This window comes from Xenia sp. Carnegie-2017, unplaced genomic scaffold, assembly GCF_021976095.1.
Source record: "Xenia sp. Carnegie-2017 unplaced genomic scaffold, XeniaSp_v1 HiC_scaffold_22, whole genome shotgun sequence".
NCBI lineage: Eukaryota > Metazoa > Cnidaria > Anthozoa > Malacalcyonacea > Xeniidae > Xenia > Xenia sp. Carnegie-2017.
In genome coordinates, this window is record NW_025813485.1 from 12,093,712 (window position 1) to 12,120,218 (window position 26,507).

General features: G+C 35.3%; 2 protein-coding genes and 1 long non-coding RNA gene across 3 annotated transcripts; 1 reads left to right on the top strand and 2 right to left on the bottom strand.

Moving 5' to 3' along the window:
• Positions 1-1,881: 1,881 nt before the first annotated feature.
• Positions 1,882-3,339, top strand: LOC124446457. The gene is made up of 2 exons (XR_006948432.1): positions 1,882-2,042; positions 2,964-3,339. It is a non-coding gene; the product is annotated as an uncharacterized LOC124446457 (long non-coding RNA).
• Positions 3,340-4,117: 778 nt separating this feature from the next.
• On the bottom strand, positions 4,118-13,185 carry LOC124446456 (26S proteasome regulatory subunit 10B). The gene is made up of 16 exons (XM_046997313.1): positions 13,052-13,185; positions 11,774-11,853; positions 11,620-11,659; positions 11,141-11,193; positions 10,703-10,770; positions 10,256-10,370; positions 9,415-9,502; positions 9,207-9,268; positions 8,285-8,351; positions 8,020-8,076; positions 7,554-7,615; positions 6,969-7,007; positions 6,449-6,530; positions 5,366-5,446; positions 5,193-5,264; positions 4,118-4,392 (listed from the first exon to the last, which is right to left on the bottom strand). The coding sequence occupies exons 1-16, from the start codon at positions 13,155-13,157 to the stop codon at positions 4,274-4,276; spliced, it is 1,191 nt and encodes a 396-aa protein (XP_046853269.1). The 5' UTR covers positions 13,158-13,185; the 3' UTR covers positions 4,118-4,273.
• Positions 13,186-14,030: 845 nt separating this feature from the next.
• Positions 14,031-26,246, bottom strand: LOC124446686 (centrosomal protein of 164 kDa-like). Its single transcript, XM_046997539.1, has 23 exons — positions 25,824-26,246; positions 25,525-25,602; positions 24,876-24,986; positions 24,748-24,801; positions 23,992-24,054; positions 23,732-23,875; positions 23,045-23,128; positions 22,404-22,472; positions 21,518-21,615; positions 21,113-21,184; positions 20,063-20,246; positions 19,730-19,775; positions 19,496-19,597; positions 18,692-18,743; positions 17,991-18,093; positions 17,748-17,798; positions 17,630-17,668; positions 16,990-17,100; positions 16,448-16,761; positions 15,779-15,834; positions 15,160-15,229; positions 14,615-14,737; positions 14,031-14,173 (listed from the first exon to the last, which is right to left on the bottom strand). The coding sequence occupies exons 1-23, from the start codon at positions 25,965-25,967 to the stop codon at positions 14,074-14,076; spliced, it is 2,268 nt and encodes a 755-aa protein (XP_046853495.1). The 5' UTR covers positions 25,968-26,246; the 3' UTR covers positions 14,031-14,073.
• Positions 26,247-26,507: the final 261 nt, after the last annotated feature.

Below are 26,507 nucleotides of genomic sequence, written 5' to 3' on the forward strand. Positions count from 1 at the left end.
GTCATGTGGCCACTTTCTGCCATTTTTGTTGCTAATTTTGACATTCGAATTATTAAGTACATCATGTGATTATTTTAAGCGCTTTTGTATTTTGAAGTGAATATTGGTTTTGTAGGGAACATAAGTTTACAAACATCGATCATTCGACTGCTACTAAAAGTAATTACGTACAACTTGGATCAAAGACTATAGAAAAAGACTTTCTTATGAAGACCTTAAGACTGACGTTAATGGCAACTCCCATTTTCAGGCAACTCTACATAATTTCAGCCACTAAAAATAATTTCAATTATAAATTGTAAATACAACTTAGAATTTATGGAATCTGCGTGTTGTGATTATTATTCTAAGTTAATATGACATCTTATATATTTATTTACAAACGCCCTCAATTTATATTTCAATTGGCTCATAATCTTCAATGATGGAACACATTTGACCTTTGTCAAACTCTCATACCTAGAAAGGATAATAGTTTGGCGATGTCCTTCCCAGGCCAAAATGCCGAAAGAGAGGAGAAGACGCATTCGCAGGCAGAAAAAGAAGAGGAGAGGCTAAAGTTTAGCATTGAGTGCAGGGCTTTAAACGATGGAGCTGTGAGACTAATTGGACTAGATGTAAAGGAGAAAAGTAGATATCTAATGAGTTTAAGAGACCTGGTGGAAAGACAACACGGATAGAATTTCGTAGAGCAGGATTCAAACTGTATTATTTTGCTGCCGATGGGAAGAGAAATGGAGTTGTATTTTTCGTGAAGAAGCAGCTTGTTAATATGTTCTAGAGGCTTGAAGTTAAAAATCAAAGGTGTAATATTTGATGTAGTAAGTGTTTATGGCCCACAGGTAATATGTGAATCAGAAGAGAATCCGAAGTTCTAGAGTGAGCTAGATGAAGTGATACAGAGCACCACTGGTGAGAGGTGGGTGATTGCTGACTTCAACGGGCATGTTTGTGCAGGAAACAGACGTTACGAACGAAGAAGAAATGGGCAGATTAGGTATTCATGATAGGGAAGCTAAAGGATAGAAGGTGGTCAAAAACAATGGAAAACGCTTTGGGTGAATATTTTTTCCTAGACGAGGCGGACCTATCAGACTAAGAAAAGAAATTTAATAATAGAATGGGTCTCATTTCAATTACGACATAGACTGTTTAACTAACTATAAAAGCTTGTTTGTGGACACTGATCTTATAGTAATTGTATAGTAAGTCTCTCGCGTGATTCTTTTAATGAGAAGTTTTAAGTAACAAGACAGAATAAAAAATTGGTGAATTTCTGCTCGTGCTATCAAAGGTAAGTCGCCGTCGGCTTGTATAGTTCTAAAACTATTTGATTTAGCTGGAACCAACACGATTGCACATGTACATTTCATGGATTTTTCCACGCCTGTGCTTTCATGGTTAGGCTTATGCGCAATGCTGTTTGCAATCTACTTTGTTAGACGAAGGTCGATAACCGGTAACCTTTCTAACGGTCTAACCATAAGGGTTCTACAATGCGCTACTTAAACCATATAACAATAACTGATTTTAAAAAATCCGCTTTTTTACACCGAATTTACATGAAAACTTATCTGTGTGACAGAGAAATGAGATAAATTTATGAATTGATCGCTTATGTAATGCCTAACAAAGCCGCGAAACTACTTCTTCAGCTATCTTGAGAAGAAACAAAGGAAGTTATCGCGTCTATTTGTGCAATATTCGAGATAGCAATATCGCCTTCATGCACAGGGTGTTTTCACAATCAAAATGACCTTTCATGGATATTTGTCTCAGGCATGACATCTGAAGATAAATTAGCTTGCTTCCCTTTTATAGTGTACTGTGAACACATTTAAATGCTCGCGACAATATAGCGTACGTTATTTCAAGCCGCATCTTGCCTGAAGATACACGTGAAATATTTCGTTGCCAGATTGAATTAAGTCATTGGAAACAACAAGTACCGCAAAATAGTGAAAATATGTCGATGCGAATTTTTCTTTTATGTTTTGTTTTTGGAATGGCATACAGCTTTCGCCTCGTGACTGTAGAGAAAGGTAAGAATGAGCAACGGAAACGCTGCGCACGGGAATGGCCATGTTGATGAGATAACATAGATTACGCGAAAGCGTAGCCAGCCCGCAAAGGTTTAGTCCTGGTGTGTAAACTCCAGACCATTATAAATCATTCAATTCTTTCGGAATCTATTGTGTATTCACAGTGAGTAACACAAACATATTTACATACCAGCGCTAAAAAAGCGGGCTGGCTACGTCAACTTTTAGTAGCTAGTACAACAAGATGTATTGATAATTGATCAAAAATTCTCCAAAAGCAATTAAGCTGCTGCACTTGATAACCATGACAATAGGTAGAAAACAAGAAACATGCATGGCCGTTGTCAAGAAAATCGTTACTATACAATATACATCATGCTTGAAAATGGGTTGCTAATGCGACAAATATTAACTGTTAAATCATAAATAATCAATTCTTAAAAGGCAAAAACAACATGCCATTGATAAAGGAAGGTAAAAAACCGGACTTGCTTTGCAGCTGATATATTTTCATGACTAATGATGGTCATAGGCAAAAGTGCAATGTTAGGAGGTTAGTTTTTAAAGGATTAGGGATTTGAAAATATCAAGCAATATTACGATTTTGGACTACAAAATATGACACTATATGCAATACTACCAAATTAATGTCATAGACAACACGAAACAGACAAGCATTAGAACAAACATGTAGCAACTTGCACGAGACTTTAGAGGTGTCTTTTTACTGGTTTCGTCAATATGCATATAATTGCTTTCTCTACCAGCGTTTTCATGGGCTTTCGAAATTGTAATAAAGTTTTATTTTTCTGGTATTTTTTTGATTTGTTGACTGCCTCAATATTTTTTACTGGAAAATATCGCAAAAATTAACATTCCGCGTGACGCTCTTAACGAGAAGTGTGAATTTAAATTTTACAGCATCGGGACCTTGCGTGAGAACACGCAAAAAATGTTGAAACTGGTGATGGAGGGCAACCTAGATGTCCACGTTCCTGTGTGCACACCAAATGGTTACTTTAAACCAGGATTTCGCTGCACCTGGTTTGCATGTTACTGCTACGATAAATATGGAAAAATTAACTTTAATGTTGATATAATCAGCTGTCGTCGCTCATATAATGTCTAAGACATTGACTGCTTTGTAATGTACATATGTACGTGCTATATAAAGATTAAGACGTAGCCATCTTATATAACAAAAGACGATCGACGCCATATTAATGTATATAACGGAAACACGGGTGAAAATAAAACATGTCGATGATGAACTTCAAACAATAAACAGCTATACGTAGTTTTAGTTAAATTGTTGACCGTTATGATGAATGAAAACGATCATGTAGCTGACTGTTGCTCACATCATCAGATGGTAAAGAAACGGAGTCGCAGAACACTAGTGTTAACGAATAACGATTTAAGTGAACAACCTTACCCCCCGTAGGCATTCTTCAAAACACGTATATATGTGTTCATTTGATCTGAAATTCATTTGTAGTTTTAAAGGCAGCATAAGCAAGCAAACTTACTTCTAGTATACTGAAGGCGGTGAGACGAACGACATAATATCAAAGATAACTATACATTTTATTTCAACTTTTCGACTTATAAAATGCTTACGTTATTTGGAGTTATTGCGTTGTTATGTATTTTATTAAAATACTCAGTGGTTCCCGAAATCAAAATCAACTAACTTATATCTGAAGTTACGGTAACGAGCACAAACTCAAAGTGAAATCTCAAGACAGAAATTATTAAATTTAATGCACAATCTAATCCTGCATAATTTGTTTTGCAAACATAATCAACAATTATTGCGCTGTTTCATCGATAATAAGGGTAGTAGGTGTTTAATCTTTTGAATATGTATGTGTGATATGTGAAATTTTTATTCTTGGGGAGGTCCATGTGGTCGAAAATAAAAATCATATTTTAAGATGGCGTCCAAATTAATACAATGGAAAATTCAAAAAACAGAAAAACGTATTGTTTCTCTACATATAACAATTTGCCAGCAAATTGCCTCGTGTGACACTTACGCCATATTGCATCGAGAAAAAAACAAGATTAAAATATTTTTGCAATCAACAAAAAATCTATTTTTCAATAACGAAGAATATAGTTCTACCATAATATGAATAAAACAATAGCAATTTGAATGTAAACGTTGTATGTTGCCATCCAAGAGATTTTGGCTTCCATTCGAGAAAAATTATTGCAAAAGCCGTGTCCTACACAGGTTTGTAGTCAAGCTTAGTCTCCAACTTCTTGTTGTCGGACACCTTTCGTACTGCTTTCATGAAATCTTCTTGAACTACAAAATCCCGCTCATCACGGATGGCGAACATTCCTAAGATTGACACATATTTTCAATTTAGATCGGTTTTGATATGCATGGGGACACAACACGCGAGGAATTTAACAGATGAAACTCCTAAACATCGGTTTGGAATACACGAAACGAAATTTATAAGTCATTCGTAGTTTGTCAAAAATCGTGGCCAGAGATTTGCTAGGCGGAAAGCGAATTTTCAATATCAAAATTACAACCCACTGAGCCCAACATACAACTTTTAATACAGCCATTCCATTACAAAGAACTAGATAAAAGGTTTTTATTGATGACGTCATCAATAAAATTTCATTCACCACAGCTCTTTATAATGGTTCCATTAACAGTTATGTTGGGCTTTAATATCAATACTCAATATTCGCAGTTTATGGGATATCCTAAAGATAATATTCCATTGCGCATGCCTTTTGCAAATGTACGTAGTGTGGTACGTAATTTAGGTGAATAGCAGTAAGGCCCAAGGTCCAATCAGCTTAGATATCTTGGCGGTCCAGTCAGATTATATATCTTGGCGGTCCAATCAGCTCGGATATCTTGGCGGTCCAATCAGCTTAGATATCTTGGCGGTCCAATCAGCTTAGATATCTTGGCGGTCATGCATTATAGGAGGACGAGGAGATAATTTTACGACAGGATGGGTATTCAAAGTCAACAAATTACATTGCGAGAAAAGGACATTTAAACCAAAGCTTCCCCGAGGCATTTTTCAAATGGTTTTCATAAGGTCGACCAACTCAAGGTCATGAAACTGTCTAACTAAACTAAGCTAAACAATAAAGTGCAAATAACACGCATACCCGATTCGGTGCAAACGTTTCGAAGATCTGCGCCATTAAAACCGTCCGACAGCTTTACGACAGCCTCATAATCTTAAAGAGACGATATTATGGTTAAAAAACTATTTATTTTTATTTACAGGCATCATAATTCAGAAAAAAACAACACAGAAACAAAGACATACGAACTTTACCTATTTCTCCATGCTTAGTTATGGGGCCAGCATGAATTTTCAAAATGTCCATTCGAGCTTGCTCATTTGGCAAAGAAATTTCTGAAAATATGAAAATAAATTGTATTCAAACGCTGAAGCCAGAACCGTAAAGAGAAATGTTCTATTCTCTGGTAAGCGGAGTGCGGACACATTTTCGGATCCTTGACAAATTATTCTATCCCTTATATAATCTCTCACAAGCAGACACCTCCCGTAAGCGTACACCAAGTTGTGGTACCAGGGTGTCCGCAGACACCGTAAGCGTACACCAAGTTGTGGTACCAAGGGCGTCCGCAGACACCGTAAGCGTACACCAAGTTGTGGTACCAATGGTGTCTGCAGACACCTCCCGTAAGCATACACCAAGTTGTGGTACCAAGGGTGTCCGCAGACACCGTAAGTGTACACCAAGTTGTGGTACCAAGGGTGTCTGCAGACACCGTAAGCGTACACCAAGTTGTGGTACCAAGGGTGTCTGCAGACACCTCCCGTAAGCATACACCAAGTTGTGGTACCAAGGGTGTCCGCAGACACCGTAAGCGTACACCAAGTTGTGGTACCAAGGGTGTCCGCAGACACCTCCAGTAAGCGTACACCAAGTTGTGGTACCAAGGGTGTCCGCAGACATCGTAAGCGTACACCAAGTTGTGGTACCAAGGGTGTCCGCTTACGAGAAGTTAATCGCCAATAATCTTTACTTCCGTTTATTATACGACAAGCGTCACTTCCGGCAAAATGGCGCACTTTGATTGGCTCAGAAACATTTTTGGCGGTCCATTATTTTCCCGTAATCGACCACAGTCATAAACGCGTAATTTTACTGTCAAATGTGAACAAACTTCGTAATGCAAACAGCAAAACGCAAAATAAACGAAACAAAAAAACATTTAAGAATGTGATTCGAAGGAAAAACACTTGGAACAGTTTGACTATCCAGACGATACTATTTGAAACGATTTATTTTTTATGGACGAAAACTAGAAAAGTGAAAGCCAACTTGGTGCACATAATGAGCGTAACTATTTTGCCTTGAGCGGAATACATGCCGTATAAACTTCTTACCAATTTTTCGATCGAGTCTTCCTGGACGTAACAAGGCGGGATCTAGAGTGTCTGGTCGATTTGTTGCCATGATCATTTTCACCTGAGCAACATTTTATGAAAAATTCAATAAAATAAAAACGCGTGCGGCGATTGGTCAATAGTTGTATTTACATTAGCCAGTGCAAACCGATCTGCCAGAATGAATCTGAGCTCAACACATCGATATTTTTACATACTATTTAATTTATATTTTTTGCTCCTCTAATGAGCAGTCCTACAGCTTATACGGAGTAGACAGTAAAAAGAAAACCAATTTTCAAAACAACTCAGGGCTTTCAATGGACACGTGTGAAGTCATCATGTACTGCGAGTCATCACATGAAGAATTTTTAACAACTTTTATGTACGCTATGAGCAAATAAACTTGCTTTCCATGATTGCGCATGCCTCGTCCTTTAAAAAACGTCAAACCAATTGCATGCACGGTTTTCACGTGACATGAAAAAAATCAAGAAAAAATTTTAAATTGTCATTTTACCTTGCCAAGCCGATCGAATCCATCCATTTGATTTAGCAACTAAGGAAAGCAAATACTTAACAATTAATAAACTACATGTACTTATCATTTATATACGTACGCAGCTAAAACACATTGACAAACATATAACCACAGCACACTTGACACTTCTAAGAAAAGTGAAAAAGGGATAGATCTACGATTGTTATATAGTGTGTAGGGTGGCAGGCAGCCGTATAGTGGATTAGATATCGGTGGCTACTTTTCGTTGAATTGAGTGCTCCATTGAACACAAATCACCATTGCTTTTGCTTAATTGTTTGATATATTAGTATTTTGTGGGAAACTGTTTACCCTTAACATGCACCCCCTATAGCCACGGTCAGAACGTGCAATTATTTAATAAGATATAAAGTACAGAAATACTATCATTATTAGTGCCATTATTTTTAAATTCAAAAGCAAAATAAACGATGAACTTCATGAAATAAAGATGCCGTTTGTTTTTTCTTGGGAGGCCATTTCTTAGACGCTTATTAAATAATCATATCATTTATGTCATGGAATGGAAAAGCTTCATTAAAAAATAAGTAATAAGGACTCTACCTCCATTAAAGTACGCTGAATTTCTCGGTCGGCAGATGTTCCTTCAGAAAACCGACGCCCACCTTAAAATTACGAGAGAAAAAAATCCTGTTTGACTTTTAAACGTAGAAACAAAAAGACAGTAAGTTATTTATTTCCGGTTAAATTGTCATGAAATAATGAGGATTCCCAGTTGATCGAAGCAGAAAGTAGCGACGAACATTAATTATTCAACTAATTATTACGAGTTTGATTAAAGTCATGCACAGGGAATTAAAAACAGCGCGGGTAACGTAAGAAAAAAAACTTGCATCCTTAACAGAAAGTTAGCACGATTTGTCCAAACAAATGCTGACCATAAAATTAATACTAGCTACTTTCACTGTTATATTTATAATTCACTTGAATTTGATAGACACTGACCAACAAGAAAATTTATCGTTATTGCCAAAGGGAAGCAAAGTCGTAAATAAGAAATATTTCATACCGATTGCATCAATTTCATCCATGAAAATTATACAAGGTTCGTGGTCTTTCGCATACCCTGAAGATATATCAATGACGATTCAAATAACTTTACATGAACAATGCCAAGTGGTTTTTTTTCAACTGGAAAAAATTTTATTTGCACCCTTGCTAAATGAGCTCATCAAAGTTGAAGGGACAATGAAACAGAGAAATATATTTTTTTAAATAGATAACTTCATAAATTGAAAAACAGCAAAAACAAGACAACTTTTACACCCACATACCGAACATTTCTCTGATTAATCTCGCACTCTCTCCAATGTATTTATCAACAATGGCACTTGACACGACCTAAACGTTACGTCAATGGTTCAACCATACATGCCAAAGAAAAATATTTAATTTCATACGTGGAAATGCTTTGAAACAATGTCGTCCTTACAGCCGGTCTTATATTTACATGGATTTCATAATCGAACTAAAGAGTTAAATTTTTCATTCATAATGTCATATGGACAAAACATAAATGCTTTTTTTACTAGGGCTTCCAAAAGTAATCCCAAGTTTCAAACTTGGTTTCGCGTCATTTCAAGAGATTACACAAATCACGCGTGACTGACACCAAGTCGTGGAACCAATCAGAATCTTTGTTTGATCGTTTCACGGCCACATGTGAGACTGCATTGCCGAGACTTTCGTTGTACTATTTGGCAACTCTTGGACTCGCATATACAACCAAACACTGTTCTCAAACACTGTTCACGCGTGAACGTCTGATAGGCGTCTTGTTTCATAATATTATCACGGTCATAATCATTATTAGCTACTTGCTCTATCCAAGGATTGCATTAAATGTTTTTTTTTAATTATTTATAATATATTGTAGAGAATAATTTCACCGGACAAATGCGTCGATGTTAAAAATCACTGCTATCAATATACAATCTTACTATCAATCCCAGTAAACTAAATGGAAATATTACACAAAGGATAGTAAAATAATTTTGACACAGATGGGAAGGAAATCATCCGAATAAAATCTTACAAATCGAATTGCTTTTAAGCTATTTTAAAATGTAAATAGATAGAAAAATTGGTTGCTGTAATATATTTTGAAGTGAACTAGATCAGCCACACCACAGATTCATCTAGCATAAACGAATGCATATAAAAAACCTTAAATATTCAGTGATCAACCATACGTACCTTCAAAAAATTACAATCCAATTGACTGGCCACAGCTTTTGCAAGTAGCGTCTTTCCGGTACCTAAAAAAAGGCAAAGCTTTTTGGCTTTCAAAGCAGTCGACAACGAAGAGCAGAATCCACAATGACCGCTGCTCAACTGTTCAATAATTGAACAGGCTCACATAAATAGTAAAGTAGTTGAGGTAATCTTCAAAAGCCAATCACACCTGGTGGCCCATACAACAAGCATCCTTTTGGTGGTTGAATGCCGACTCTCAAGAAAAGTTCTGGATTTGTGAGTGGTAGCTCAATCACCTAAATTAAACGGACAAAAATTGTTTACTTAACTTAAACTTTAACACGTGTAACTCACGGAAATGAGCATGACAATTGAGATTATTAGACAATACGTGACTCTAGAGTCTAGATTGACTGTTTTCAGTTCAATAGTCTGCAAGGAAAGTACATCAATTCGTTCACATTTAAAACACAGCAATGTCTGTTACAAAATGCATTTCACTAGTTGGAAAAAACGCAATTCTCTATTTTCAGGTTTGTATGAAGATTATTGCAGTCAAAAGTAAGGAAAGAGTACCACTCTTCAAACCAAATATTTCAATTCTTAAAACATAAGTTAATCTCATTGGGTAAAAATCAAGTTCAAGCAAAAATCAATTAATCAAGAAGACTGCCGAATAAAATAATTTTGCGAACTACTTTGTAGATAAACACCAAGCATTAAGATACATACGTGATCAAACATTTCTTATTGTTCATTTCTATTCAAGTGATTGTTCATTTCTACACATTAGCTAACATTAATTTCTTTAGAAATCAACAATTTTGCAGTAAGAAAACACAAAACATTACCACATTTGCAGGCTGACTACGTCAATACACGCCATCATGGAACTACATTATAGTTACTATTAAGACACAAAACATACGTAGTAGCATCACAAAGTGAAGTTTGCGATTAAACTAACTTATGTCGGAGGGTTGGTAATATCTCACCGTTACTAAAACGATGTAAATAAAACAAACATATACATCCTGCTCTATATGTACCTCGCGCAATTCTCGTATCTGTTCCCCCAGTCCGCCAACATCGGAATACTTAACGTCTCCGGGATCTTCATGGGTCATGTTGTACACAAGTGGATCCACCTCACGAGGCAAACTCCTGAAATTAAAAATAACCTACGTACAGGATCCAGTTGTTTATCATTACGTCATGAGGATGTTAGCAGGCTTTCACCCAAGCCGTATTTGAAATGTCAAATGCGCTATAGCTACAAGACGGTAAAGTGAAGGGATAAATGATGATGACAATAGGTACGGGAATATATCAAAAAAAAAAGATAAAGACAGTCCCGGGTACATATTTTCATAACGTCACAAAAAAGTTTGATCAAGCAGAGAAGGCGAAAAAATAAAAGAGAGATTTCAGCTAATCATAAAATTTCAATTTAAGAAGAAATGCAGTCTATTCTATTTTTGACAGTTCTATCGCACCTCATTATAGTCAACGTGGTCATGTCCAGTGCCACTCGAGTTCCAGCTTTTAACTTGCTCTTGTCCACCTGTAAAATATGATCTCACGAATTTCATTGAATCCTACCATGTCACAAACAAATGCCACAAACACATTCCAACAGGAATTTATCTCCAAACATATCTCTACACTTGTACAATTTCAACAGTAGAAAATTTTTCAAAAATATAACAGCGAATGATTCTTGACAGTGATTGGATGGTCTCATTGTATTTATAAATGGAAGAGCCCCTCTAAATCCATAATTTCCATATGGCAGTCGTCATTTCTACTATAATAAAGGTCAAAAATGTATCTAAATATGTACGAATCATTTTGGGGAAATTTTTGCCAGTTTAAAAACACTTTAATGGTGGTGCAACAATACAAGCAAGAAAAATAAGTCGCATTTTACGAACTTGACGTCGACAGCCAACTACATATCGAGGTCCATTAGTAGCTTTTACAATAACTAAAATGAAAAATATCAAAATGTTATTAACAGGGCATATGGCACCTATAGTTTGCTGATAAGGATTGATCTGGGAATATGCTATTCAAAATCCAAGAAAGCGCCATTACTATGTAGGTTTAACAGAAAATGCAATTGATTATAATGGTATTGTGCTTCAATGAAATGCCAAAATTTAGCAAGTAGAGCCGTATATTTTCAATTGTAGGTTTGGTAAGATAAGTGATCAAGCAAAGCATTGACAATAGTTTACAAGCCAGTGATTTCTTTGAAGTGCATATCGAAATGATCTTTTTTGTCAAAAAAACTTCCCTTTCTTCCCAAATACAGCACCATATTTCCACATCAATATGTAAAAAAACAGAATTCTATTCCAATACATAGATTGCCCAAAGGTGGTAAAGAATATTTCATTAAAGAGCTTACACTTCTCTTCTGTCAGCTGACGTAATACCTCTCCTACAATCTATAATAAATTACATATTGGTCGACATTTTTTTTCTACAGGAATGTGAATATTACTAATATGTATGGGAATTTGATATAATTTCTAGAACAATAACTGCAGAGCTGTGCATACCTGACCAACACTTTGAAGTGCTTTCAAATCATTTTCAGACTTATCATAATCCTTGGTAAACTCTTTCAGCTCTTCCCGCACTATATTCAATTGTATTAAACCTTAAGACCTTATTCATTTTATGAATCCATGAAATGTAATTTTTACCACTAAAAAATGTGCTTTTACTGTTAAAACACTCACAATTTTCATAAATTGTCACTAGCAAACATTGCTGTTTTATTCCCTAGTTTGTCAAGAATTTTTGTCTACTAATGTTACGTATAAGTGAAGCATTTAAACTTGCACTTAATGCCTTTGATAGAGGTTTGAACAGAGTTGTTTCTACAGTATTAAAATACAGTAGAAAAAATTGTTGGCCTTGAAAAATAACTGCCAATAATTTCATAGTTGGTAGCACTATCGGCAGGTATTGCAAGGGTTGCTTTGATTTACATATGTTTATTCAGCTGCTGTAGTTGTTGATCAATATGTACAAATATGGTAGAATTCGCATTTTTAAAGTGTGATGTCACGTACGTACAGGCAGCAGTTCCTAATATGCAAATTGGTGAGATTAGACTCAGCATCAGTTTCTTGGCAAAATTTTCTATACTTATACTGTGCAAAAGTCTGAGTTTGAATGTGTTTTATTAAAAACAACCAAGACTTCACAACAATATGTGAAAGAACAAAGTATTTAGCTCAACGAAGAGCTAATATCTCCGAAGCAATCTTCTTACTAATGTTTTCCACATATTTTTTCACAACAAATGTCTATTTAGGGTTAAACCAAGTGACTTGGATCTCTGAACTTCTTTTTTTTATTTTCTATGTTCCAAAGAATTGATAAGTGGTTGAAAACCAATCAACATAAATTCAGTCTTTGCAACATTAAGACTTTATTTATGTACTGCTAATTAACTTGTCTTGTGTCACAGGCCCTGATATGAATAAAGATTCAATGAATAAATTCATCTCTATCCCTAGAATAGTATATGCATATAAAAACACAAACACAGCCATTTCAATTATCAAGTGCTTAAAAATCTTCTTAACAGTAAAACTCATGAAATTCGGCATAAATATACAAACCAAAACATAAAAATTCATCCACTAGAACAAACTCGCAGCTATATAAAAATTTAAGCTACATCTTGCACCTCAAATTGCTTTTTTCACTAATGCCTCTTTAACCTAAAATCTCTTAAATCTTGACTAGAGTCAATTCAGAGAAATGACTTGTGATTGTTTGGCTTCGTGCGAATGTAAGATGACATTACGAAAGAAGCAACTCACTTTTTTTCAGTTTGGCCTCAAGTTCACGATGTTCAAGAAGTTTTTTGCGATGGTCCGCCAAACATTTTTCGCGTGCTGTCGCATTTATCACCGAATCGTTCGCCATCTTGAATCAGTTCCACAATGCAAAAATATAACAATATGTACCAAATAGTCAGTACCAATCCTCCTCTATCCACACCTGTATTATCATAAAAAGATTATCGTGTATTGTCGATTGGGCCATTGAAGAATTTAAATTATAAGTAATGAATGATAACTCGAAGAGGTGGCTGGGGGATTACCAACCCAGCTAGCTATATCAGCCCATACATAGTCCCAGTCATAACCAGTGGTCATAAAACCTAACTGCACTATCAAACCAGCAATACCAACCAACAGTATCCCAGTCATTATACTGCACTACCATGACGATGAAAGCTACAGCACCTGAATCATGTTCGGATTTGAAGTATTGGATGATCACAGATTGGAAAGGATTTCATTAAAGAAAATTAGGAAGAAAGCAGTGGGGCTAACTAATTACGGGGCCTGTAGGCTAAGACAAAGTTGTCTTTAAGTCGGATATCTATTCCTCCCATTAAGTCCAGTTGATGACATCTGCGTTCCCTACGCTCCTTTGCCTTTGCATTTCCCAGCTTGTTTTTGTAACTCATAGTATCAATATTAAGGAATAAATTTAAACTTAAAACTGGGAAAAAACACACAACTTCATGAGCGTGGTGCATTTGAACAGTACATCGTACGCTTTTCAACAGAATAAAAGGTTTAAATTAAGAACATTTGACTAGTTTGGAATGGCAAAAACTAAAAACTAATTATGTCTAGATACAACGGGCCTCTCGAAAGCCCGATTCTGTAGGCTTCTGCCTACATAGCCCACTGAATAACGCGCCACTGGAAGAAAGAAATTATGAAGTTCTTCGAACATGGATCAAGGCAATATAAGCATGGACAAAACGAACACACGAATCATATATCCATTTATGTAAAAATAAATATAATTCAAACATATAAAACATTTAAGAATATTTCACTTCTCCAATGTCATCCAAGGTAAATTTCTTTGACCATAAACTCGTGCTTGGAGCGACCATTCCAACACTTCTACCAAAATTGTCGCTAATTGTATTTGTCAAAGGAAATATATTCGCAGATATATGAAATGAACGGTACTACAGAAGTTTGATCACGTCAGCGCGAAAGAAATTATACTTTGCTTTATGTGCATGCAACCCATTTGGGAAAGTCCTTTTTGGCGAACAAATAGCCTACCAAATATATTTATCTAAACTACACGGATCGTGGAATGCTAACACAACGTTCTAAATAGCAAGAAAACAACCGGCAGCACAAGTTGCTCAAAAAATGTGTAATCATACCTCATACAGATTACCTTGAAAATGAGCTAGCTTTTTGATAAACGAGAAACGATTGAAGCGAATTTTCATGTCTATTTACTAACTTTTGAAGTGAAGTATAAGTTCATGATGAATCGCATGTCATTAATATGCCCGGAAACGCCCTGATTAAGTCCATGGAAATTTGCACTAAAAAGGATACCTAACGAAACCTTTAAAATCCGAAGTATGAGAGAAATCTGAATGGAATTTCCTCATCCATTCTTTGTGGTCTCCATTATTTTCTACTGGCAATTCTTCATGACGGTACGAGGGAATGTGTTCCCTAGATTAAAAAAAAAACAAACTCAGCTTTGACGTATCCCGAGGCAAAGAATGAAAGCGAGCACATCGCTGAGAAGATAACATAAATAAACTAATGAGGTGAGCAACTATAACCTTCTCTAATAGTTATACGGTAGTTCTCTTGACCAACGATTTTATGTTTGAAATCCCGAAGAACTTCACAGTAATTGTCTTTTCTTAAAATTTCACGATATCAATATCGCAATAACGAAGAAAAATTCTAGCACTGGCAAAAATCAAAAGAATTCTCCAAAAAAATTTTTCATTGCTTGAAGTAAGTGAACGCTCCCAAAACATTAACGAATGCCCGGTTTGTTGGCATTTCAATCCTTCTTTATTTCTGAAAAGTTCAGATCCAAAAATATTTTAATCAATAGACAGAACCATTAAACCATTGATTACCTTAAAGAAGCATATGCAAGATCTGATGGGCCACGTAACGTTGTTGTTTGATGATGTAATCCACTGTTACCTACAGGAATTAACAATTTCTCGCCCATAAAAGTTAATCGAACAATGTAGCTACTCTGCAATCTAAGACGTAAACATAGGGCAAAACGTCGTGTAGTCGCATCCAGGACCGTTAAGGGTGAATATTCATAATTCAGCACTGCTCGACTGATTTTGTTTGTTAGTCAATTTTAATTTCAAAAGAAGTCAGCAGGGCAGAGCTGAATATATGAATATTCACACCGCCTCCCCCCCAGTTAGCGCTCTAGTTTCGGCCCAGGTCGCACCATTTTGATATATTTTAAAGTCATTTAGACAGCACGTCTTGTTTGTTGAAGGCCAATAAAAAGAGTTTCAGGTCTGAAAATTATACCTTTAATGTCAATGGCAAAACAAGATATTTCTAGAGACCTTTTAATGTAGGACAATTTAGTTTATTGGTCGCTGCGCAGGATACTACAACTTCTTCATGCACAACATATGCATTCAGAGAGGGCAAAAATATTTTGGTAAGCGAGAATAGTTCTAAGGCAGGTAAGCGAGAATAGTTCTCATAAGAGCAGGCACTTACTTCCGAAATAGTTTATCCACTTCTTCTCCATCGTGAGTTCAGCTGGTTCATTTTCTCTTCAAACACAACAAATAAAATTTCGTTAAACAAAAACGCATCTAACGCCACAATTACCAATCATATCTTATTACAAAATAACACAAGCAAAACACGTCCGCTGATTGATTTGTCGATGCCCGTGTTTGGATCAGGCCATCCAAACACGGTAACCATTTAGTAATTGTTTATTATAGCTAACACATCAAAAGGTTTTGCAAGTTGTAGCAATGCAAAAGCGAGAAACGCCATTTCTTCGTATCAAGGTACTTTAACTAGAGATTTCCAAAAGTTTGCAACCACCAGAAAAAAGACAGGATTAAAACATCAGCATGTATAGGGCGTATCAAAAAAAGTTAGACAATTTAAGAATGTCAAAAAAAATATTCTTTCGTCAAAAGTTCTCAATAACGAGTCAACCTCTTTGTATTTTGGAATCGTCTGATTTATCCAAATGTAAAAAAAATCAAAAAATTAATGTCGAATGAATAGTTTAAAATCTAATTTAATTCGATGAGGTGAAAGTTTGGGATCTTTTGCTATACACTAACCAACACCTTGACCACTTGTACCTTGAATCACACACAGTAGCTTAAATATCCCCGCAAGTTTTAGTTCAATTTATTTACTCACCTATTCATTGGAGGTCTTACATCGTTGGGTCTGTCGACTCTATGATAAACACTCGTCATGTATGACCAAATTCGAGAAAGTTCGTTGTTTATGTCTTGTAGAGAAGACATTAAACGATCGTTTGTTTCTCGATTGAGATCGTCGGGATTTGTCAGACGACGTTTCCTTTTCTCATATTTGATACGATGGCCACGTGATTTAGTGTTCTCAATTGCATACTGGCGTGAAATGGCAGATCCATAACCACGATTGCGGTGCAAATGACGTCCCCTCTCCAGAATGATGTCTGAGTCACTGTCTGCTGAAGTACTCGACTAAATGTATGGATATATATGGGTAAGTTCGTGTGAATAGACAGTTTCATGATTCGCATCTTTAAAGATCCTGAAGGCATCCAATGTAAGTGAAAGCAGCATAGTTTCAAATCGAACGCGTTATCAATGTATGCTCTATGTTAAGCTCTACGAAGCCTGCAAACTTGTGAAATGGACGAGTTGAAGAAGATTGTCGCCATATGGCGAGCACCGTGTCTCATCACTTACCAAGTCTTCAGCGAATGTATTTTCAAGCAATCTTATTCTGTCTTCTTTCTGACGGAGTAGATTCTCGCCGGCGCTAACGTGATATAAAGCTTCGGTTACCTCGGCTTCTTCCTGAACATGATATATAGAAACATTTCAGATACGAGAACTTTGATAAAAGATAAAATTCAGACTAAGGGCTTGAAAAGAAAAAAAATTTGAATTTCACTCTTTATCTTTAAGAAAAACTGTGTATTTGGAATCAAATGCTAACGGAATTGCTACCAATTTCTATTATCATTAACATGTCAATTTGAACACTTCTTAATCATGATAGACAGCAGGAGTTATTTCAAGTGAGATTTGAAAAATAAAGTTAGGAATGGATTTAGAGGAGAGGTGCGCGCCCTCCACTACCTTTCCCGGATAAGCGCCACATTCAGAATTAGGAAATTTAATAAGCAGCGCGGCGCTAAAGCAAAAATTTACGGTAAGCTTTAATATGATTAGACTGAAGAAAGTGCACGCATGCATATAAGCTTGATTAGCTGGAGAGACTCAGGCTGTATGTTACACTGTTATCAGCTGTTAGGAAATGTTGATGCCATTTTTATACGTATGATAATAAAGAGACAAAACAAATTTTAACAACAGAAATTACCTCATCAAGTGCATGCTTAATGTCCTCAACGTACGATGCCTGCAATAACAAAAATATTAGAAACTGTTCTCGTGCAATGCACGCATTATTACTGAAAGAAATACGTATTTCAATCGACCTTATGTCTTCTTCCATTCCTAGATCTACTGGCAATGTTTTCTATATAATTCTATAAAATATTAAAAACATAAGCAAAATAGCAATATCTAATACAGCATTCATCTAAGCTGGAAATAACAAAAAAGTATTGCTATACCAACAAGCGATTCTTACGGAATAATTTGCCTTGTTAAAGTGCCTTCATTATGATACAGTCATGTATATGCTGACTAATTTAGCTTCATTGACACAGATACTTTACCTTTCTACGATTCAGAGCACTTGAACGATTTCTTAGGAATTCCTTCGCCCTACTTATGGCGTCTTCTTCATCCTCAAGTCTTTTCCACAATGAACTTCTCTTCCTATGAAGTTTTTTAAAAAGGAATGCTATATTGAGTCAGAATGCATTTCAAAGGCGATATATCAAGAACAGATATGTCAACCATTATCTCAACGAACTGTTCATTGACGAGTAAGATAGAATGATGAAAAAGATGGTCGACAAATTTCTCAAAAACGTAAACGGAAAATTCTCGCATTGTTTTTGTATATATGTACATATGCATACAGTACGATATTCCCGCAAACCGCCTCAAACTTTGCACATTTTTCATTGCAGAAAAATAGCTCGATGTATAAACCGACTGCATGATGTGTATTTAGCTAGGTTTTTTTTGCGAAATTTGGTAAGATGAAATCACGAACGTGTAAAATTATTCAAACACGCAGTTCAAAATACTCTTAAACGGTAAAACATGGTAGAATATGCCTTATAAACTATGTACAGTACGGACAGACATTTTTATATAAACTATGAATGCTTCCTATTGCAAAAGCTTAAATTCGCCACTTCTTGAACCCAATAGCTGATCCGCACGCGAATGAAAAATACACAAAAATTGCCAAACCAGAAATATTGTTTTGAAAATGGGAAAAGGATGAAGCCAAACTATTACTTACGGTTTTGAGTGTTTGAGCTTAACTTTAGCTTGACTTTTCAAAAATTCCAACTCTGAAGGAAAATTTCAAAGATTATCGCAAAAGTGTTGTTGAGTTTCCTCTCGTAAAAGGGATCATGTAGGTAGACAGAGGGATCATGTAGAAAGGGATCATGTAGGTAGACACAACAACACGACGAATGCCAATTGAAGAGATTGTATGGCAAATCACGTTTGTCACAAAACTTGTTACATTTTTACTTTCGCAATGTGCTGGTGACTAAAACTACATCAGTAACGCATACAAAAGTCAATAATTATAAAAACACCAAACAGGCAAACAGCTTCTACAACAATCTACCGCATGGGGTCTGAATCAGGAAAGACAGCAGCTTGTATAACATTGGTCGGTTGATGCAAAGCCTGTATAGTTCAATTCAGCTACTAAACAACATTTTTGAATAGCTTACAAAGATTAAAAAGCCTCGTCAATCGATGGAACAAACGTAATTCAAACATAACAATAATTAATCTTTTATTTTTTCATAGCATTGAATCACTTTCTTCTAAATTTTGAAATGCCAGGCGAAAATGACGAAAAGTAAAAAAACAGGAAATTTATCATTAAATTATTTTATATTTGAAACAAAAAACAATACTTTTACCGCGTTCTCACGGTATAATTCGGTCAATCGCTTTCGACGTAATTTTTTTCCAACTTCATAAAAAATTAATTTTCCATGCTTTTCTCATATAATACTTACACACGTCGCCATTCCTTGTGAAATCACCCCCGCCGGTCCCTTGATGTCAAATTAAAACTGACCTGGATCGGAATCAAGTTCGGCAACCCAAGCTTCTTTCTTCGAGATGGAACGCATAAACGGTGGCAGTTCACCATCTTCTAATATTTGACCATCGCTCAAGCCTAAAGAACACGAAGCGCATGTTTTAATAATCATATTTTTACCAGCAAAATTTTCAGTCTTTCGTAGCCACACATTCCTGACGCCCATCCTTCTATTGGATCATCTGATTCCAATTCAAAATGAATGATTACCTGCTCTGTCCTGCGTCCTGGATTCATCACGAGTACTTGGTGTACGCTGGAATATTCGAAGAGATGCAAATGATTTTGGTTGTAAAAAAGGTGGCAAGACGGACAACACAACAAATTATACTTTGATACGCATATACTTTGGCAAAATTATCATTCTTTCGCGATGAAAATTAATTCCACTCATTGTTTTCCAGTGAGTAAACAAAAGAATCTTAGCAGCAAAGTAAACATTGGGCTAGGTTTGCCACTGACCAAATGAGCAATACTTATTCAAGACTATTATCAACAGCGAACCAAGAAAAAGGTTAAACAAATCAGAATGTGTGAACTAACTGCCTTTTTATCATTCAGATCTTCCACGAGAAGAATTTCATTTTCATCTTCGCTGTCGACACATTTTTCATTCAAAGAATCATTTGGTACTTTCAAACAGTCGTCGTTCGTCTTTTCGTTCTCAAATTGTTCACACATCTCTTCAGTTCTGTTTTTAAAGGCCGCAGTTCGTAACTCCAAATCACTGCGAAGACGAAATACTTATTACTTCATGTTGTGCAAGCATAATTTGAAGTGCTATGACACCAAATAAATGAAGTAATAATTCATAAAACTATAGTGACTTTCTTAGAAACTTTGTTTGCATGTTTACTTTTCAACTATTGAGTTTTCATAAAGCTATAGTGACTTTCTTAGAAACAATGTTTGCATGTTTACTTTTCAACTATTGAGTTTTCATAAAACTATAGTGACTTTCTTAGAAACAATGTTTGCATGTTTACTTTTTCAACTATTGAGTTTTCATAAAGCTATAGTGACTTTCTTAGAAACAATGTTTGCATGTTTACTTTTTCAACTAGTGACTTTTCATAAAACTATAGTGACTTTCTTAGAAACAATGTTTGTATGTTTACTTTTTCAACTATTGAGTTTTCATAAAGCTATAGTGACTTTCTTAGAAACAATGTTTGCATGTTTACTTTTTGAACTAGTGACTTTTCATAAAACTATAGTGACTTTCTTAGAAACAAGGTTTGTATGTTTACTTTTTCAACTAGTGACTTTTCATAAAACTATAGTGACTTTCTTAGAAACAATGTTTGCATGTTTACTTTTTCAACTATTGAGGTTTTTGTCTGAGGTCAAAATCATGTTCTACTTCGTTGTTCGGCAACAAAAATGCTCGCGCTTTATTCGATTATTTTTTTGAAATGAAAATTTATCACCTACGTAGACTATACGAAGAAAATTGGTTGAATATCAACAAAAAGTAGCTAACGAAAATTTTTATTAGAAATGACTGATAATAAATTGTGAAAGAAAAAGCCATTACAGTAAATTACATGCCTGTACAGGAAGAAAAAATGATTTTCGCCAAATAATTAATACCTGATCTCCTTTAGTAAAATCCTTTTCTCTTCTTTTAAATTATCAACATCATGCTGCATTTCTTTCTTTTCTCTAAATACAATAAAAATCACAAAAATATTTACATACATAGCATGTTCAAGAAAGCCTCCGCTGAAAATGGAAAATGTCATCGATTGTGATATTACGTAGAATAAAAAAGATAAACATACGATACAGTTCGTATATGTGTATGCAAGAATGAGATGTTACATGAATATCTATAAATTCACATATGTCGTGTAGGTCGTTTTATATTTTAATTACAATACATGCAGAATGCATATGACCCATTGTTTCCTTTCAAAGACACAGGGGAGGCGGAATTGCACTACGATAAACTCTTATTGAACAATATGGGTGAAGGATATTTTAGGTTTTCCATACCTTGTAATTTTTTCTATGATTTCTCTATGATTTGAAATATCTTCTTTCAGTTGTTGGTTTTCATGTCTAAGAGCATCGTCTTTTACTGAATGGTGATTCTAGTTGCATTACAGAACAAACTGTTTTTAAAGAGCCCGAAATTTTGATGTAGCAGCAATGTGTTATTGGGCAGAAAGCAGTAGTTAAATGATGTATACAGTAAGACATGTTTCATGTACAATTACATAAAAAACGACTACATTTACATCGAGTGGACAAAAAAGTAGCTCGTCACGTTTGAAGAAATGGGTAGAAATAAAAAACAATGCTGTTGAAAAACAATGTTATATGATGGACGATCGTCAACTATACCTTCAATCAAGCGATTGAAAGAAAAATAAATCTTGACAAATAGCAAGAGTATATTGACGCCGTCACGCTTCTGCTGGTCAAACAACAACTAGATATGATCGTGACTAGCTTCTGCAGGTCAAACAACAACTAGATATGACCGTGACTAGCTTCTGCAGGTCAAACAACAACTAGATATGACCGTGACTAGCTTCTGCAGGTCAAACAACAACTAGATATGATCGTGACTAGCTTCTTTGGTTATTTATTCCATACATTCCCAAGCATTTCATAAAATTTCGTCATCATTTGACGGTTTTCAGTTTTTTTTCCGAACAATTTAATTCTGCCTATAGGTTTTTAATAATGTTCAAACTTGTTACTAGGCTGGCCATTACATCACATGAATCTTTTCGTTTGTGGGATATTTCGAAACAACTTCACTTGTGAGTTTGCGGTCATTGTAATGTTGGAGCACACAAGATTTTCGAGCTACTTTTTTCTCCACCCATTGCATGTAATTCCCACATACTCTACATCCAAAAGTTCATAAAACCTGAAGCTCTTTTTCTTGTCTCAACGACTCCCTTTGTAATTTTTCTTTTCTGGCAAAAAGAAGATTTTCCTACAAACAAGAATAAATTGCATCGAAGATTCGTATACTTTGAAAACCAAGGTAACTGCACGGTGAAAGAATACTTTCTTCGTTGGATACAAACATCCCACTTCACACACATCACAGGAATCATATGTTAAAGCAAAATGTGTTATAGTACATGAATAGATGTATATTAGGAGACTATAACCGTATATTAGGAGACTATAACCGTATATTAGAGGAATAAATACAGATGAACCTCAGGGGCCGGTTGCACGAAGCTTGGATAGCGTTATCCATTGGATAGTATTTTTTCAAACTTGTAAAAAAAATAGTTATATTTTCTTTAGGATGAACAAACTTTGTAATTCTAGAATCAATATTTTCCATTTGAAATAGTAGATCGTTTCCCTTTAAGAGATTCTTGAAGGTTTCAAAAATATTGCTATCCAGTAAACAGCGACATTCGGCCTTCGTGCAAACGGCACCTGAGCCGTTACAGTGAAAGGATTTGTAATTGAATCTTCACCAAGGCTCTAGTAATCCTACCTTCTAGAAAGGAGGCACTAAGTATCGAGAACTAGAATTTCTCAAATTACCTCATCTTCAACGCTCTTTATCTCTTTTCCCAACGTTTCCTTTCGTTTACAAAGTTCACTCATCATCTTTTCAACGCCGGCTTTCTAAATGACAATTATATGCAACATCATAATGCCTGAATTCATCACAAAAAGTAAAAAAAAGAAAAAATCGTAAGCACCGTCATGAGTGTAAGGTGTGTATTGTCGGTAACTAAATCAATAGCATTGGAGCAGGCATAGATGAAATATGGTCGCGCAGTGTAGGCAATGTAGATAATAATTTAAAATATATAAAATAAACTACAACAGCCATTTTTGATTGGTGACAATCTACTCTTTTAGAATTCATAAAAATGGAATTTTAGAAAGATATTTTGAATTTCATATCAGCGGCTACAATTTATTTTGCCTTGCCCTCGACCTGCTACTAATGCTTTTAGTAGTCTTTCGACTTTTACTTCAGAAGATATAGAAGGTGGCAAATCCTACTAGTGATTTCATGGACGTAAGAGAGTGATCCAAGATGGCTGACGGGGTAATGTTTTGTGTAAAATATTACATGAGTGCAAGACATAAGAAAATTCTTTGAAATGCTATCTCTTGTAATTCGGCTAAGCTCTTCGGAATAAAAGAAACTATTTTTGATAGGAGTTTCCTTTTACAATTCACATTTCCTTGCAACGGAAAAATATTTTAACAAATTACCAATTTGTCGTGGTCAGCCATAATGGCCGACCGCTCATTTTCCAACTGAGCAGAAACTTTTGATATCTCATCGTCTTTCAGTTGCTTCATATTATTTTTCTCTCTCTCGATTTTTTCGTTAAGCTCGAACTGCTGCTTCATTTCCTTTTAATAAACATGGATGAATCGATTTAGAATAGAAACACAAAATACATGACACATAGAACACTATATCATTAGCTGAATATAATAAAAGGCACATTGTGGTCAGTAGCTATAACCATTTCTTTGAATTCCTGTTTTGTCTTGTAGATCATTGATTCATGCTCGTCTTTCAGTACTTCCTGTTGACAAAAGAAGATGTTTTAAAAGTTTCTCTGAAACAGGAACGAAAGAATTATTAAAACTGTAATGTGATTTTTTTCGACGACTGTCTATACTTTTATGTTGAGACTTGCATGGGAATGTATTAGTTATCGAACTGTTTTTTCTTATTGATATACTTAAAAATAATCTCAAATATTAAAAAATCATCGAACCAACTTTATTAAAATTCAATTAAAATTCAACGAAATCCAATTGAGTTTGATTGTAAATTAACTGAGGTCATGCAAATGTGATAATATTAACGAGATAAAATTGTAATCTCAAAAATGTAACTCATTCGATCCATTTAGCTACGCGAGACAAAATATCTCAAAAACAAATCGCGGAAGAGAAAATCTTTGGAAAAAGTTGAATTGTATTTGTAAGCGTTGTTTCGATTCAGAAAATGGCTAAGAAACGTCGAAAACGCTTTCAAGTATTACTAATGTATATTTTAACTAAGACAATCGATTATTACATGTTTGTCGATGTAGATCGTCCAGGTTAATAGAGTGCTGAGGACTGATGTTGTTGACGTTGACTGACGCTTCGACAACTTCAGTAATAGTCATGAAGATGGACGATCTACATCCAGAAACATGTAACGATACTCCCGGGTTCAAACAATTTACTCTATAATCGATCATTTTAGCTAAAATACCCAAACTTACAAGTTCTTCTTTGTGCTTTTCTCGAGCAATTTCGATCTCTTTTTCAAAACTTTTCTGGAGAAAACACGAATCAAGACTGATTAAAAAAAGGGCGATTTGCAACAACAACGAGTAAAACTACATCAAACCTTTGTCGCGTTCAACTGTTCATTATATTGTTCTGCAGTCGCCTCATTTTTCAAATTCGTGACATGATTTTCGTGACTTTCCCGCAACTTATCTCTCATTTCCTGTAATGCCTTGAAAAAAAATCTTATGATAAGAAATGACCGAAGAGCATATTTATCATGCCGAGTACAAATGTTACAATAATCCTCAACTGCATCTTTCAACATTGTTAAACTATGTTACTCTAGTTCTATACACAAAAAAATTATTTTTGTTCATTCTACAGAACCATAGTAAGCAACAACCACAAACAGCCATCGGTCATTTCAATAAAGCATAAATATTAACACCTTTTTAGCTAGTAGGAAAAAGTCCAAGAAAAGCGTTGAACGAACGTCGCACAAAATGGCCCAGCATGCAATATTCTTATAACGCCTGCACGTTTCTGCATTTTATTTACGTGATCTATATAATCACTGATATCTTTCATTTCTATAGCCTTGCAAATCGTCAAAATTCAACTAGCTAACTCTAAACAGTAGATGAATATAGGTTTCCTTCTTTGCATACCGACATAATTTCATAACCGATCTCAAAAACGTTTATAGTTCGTATTTTAAGAAAAACAAACTGCAGCAACAAAGTCTTTTTGTTAATCACAATATCTACCTTTTCATGTTGTTCCTCCACGTCTGATTTCATCTGTTGCATCTCATATTGATGATGTTGTTGCATTTCTTCCAGAGACTATATTTAAGCAAAATATATTTCTCCATTTAACAATCACCAAATCACTTGGATGGAAAGTTTTAAGTGCTGTGTATTTCCATTGAAAATTGTGCAACACCACTGCAATAACTTTCGGGGAAAAGGGAATGTCTATGCGAAATCCTGTGTTTGAATTACAGAAAGGTAATTCCGGTAAATGGGCAATCAGCATGAAATCAAAACTAATATTATTTACATACGCTCTCTCTTTCTTTCTCCAACTTCTCTCGTAAGTCATGGATAATCTGTTTATGTTGTGTCTCTAAAATTCGTTTCTCTGCTTCTTCTGCCGTCGTTTGTTTTTCTTTTAATCTACTTAATTCTGTATCACTTTCCTTTTTCATTTCGTCTTCCCTTTTCTCTCTCACATTTTAACATCGTTTGAAATTTCTCCAGTGCTTCGTTATGTGTTTTTCGGAGTTTTTCTTCCTCTTCGGCCTGCTTGAGTTTTAGTTCGGATTTCAACTTCCTAATAGCATCCTGCAAGCCTTCTTGAAGATGAGATTCTTCTTCCAAATGCTCGTCTCGTGTTCTCAGCTGAAGTTCTTTCATTTTTGTAGCGTAATCTGCACGCAGTCTAATTTCTTCTTTCTCCAGCTCCTCCTCAAGTTGCGTTTTCAAATTCGAAATTATTTCCACATTTTTCTTTCGTAACTCCTTCATAGGGGAAACGTCGTCACTTTTCACAATCTCATCTGATGAATTTAGCTTGGGTTCTGACAAATTTCTAAAATAAGCAGGCAGTGACATGCTCGATCATGCTTGATTTTTTCAAACATAAATCTACAATACAGTTTACATGTACAAAAACATGTACATACAGCAGAAATGTAGACTACATACTTACTCAATATATTTGTCTGACTGGTTCTTATCAACTACGG

Excerpts from the sequence above, each read along its gene's own strand:
- LOC124446456 (XM_046997313.1), bottom strand. The coding sequence starts at position 13,157 with ATGGCGAACGATTCGGTGATAAATGCGACAGCACGCGAAAAATGTTTG. Across the intron at positions 11,194-11,619 it reads TCAGCTGACAGAAGAGAAGT|TTATTGTAAAAGCTACTAAT; the intron begins GTAAGCTCTTTA and ends TTTTCATTTTAG. Across the intron at positions 7,616-8,019 it reads GGATGAAATTGATGCAATCG|GTGGGCGTCGGTTTTCTGAA; the intron begins GTATGAAATATT and ends CGTAATTTTAAG.
- LOC124446686 (XM_046997539.1), bottom strand. The coding sequence starts at position 25,967 with ATGAAAAAGGAAAGTGATACAGAATTAAGTAGATTAAAAGAAAAACAA. Across the intron at positions 21,185-21,517 it reads ATCATAGAAAAAATTACAAG|AGAAAAGAAAGAAATGCAGC; the intron begins GTATGGAAAACC and ends TATTGTATTTAG. Across the intron at positions 14,738-15,159 it reads CTTGCATATGCTTCTTTAAG|GGAACACATTCCCTCGTACC; the intron begins GTAATCAATGGT and ends TTTTTAATCTAG.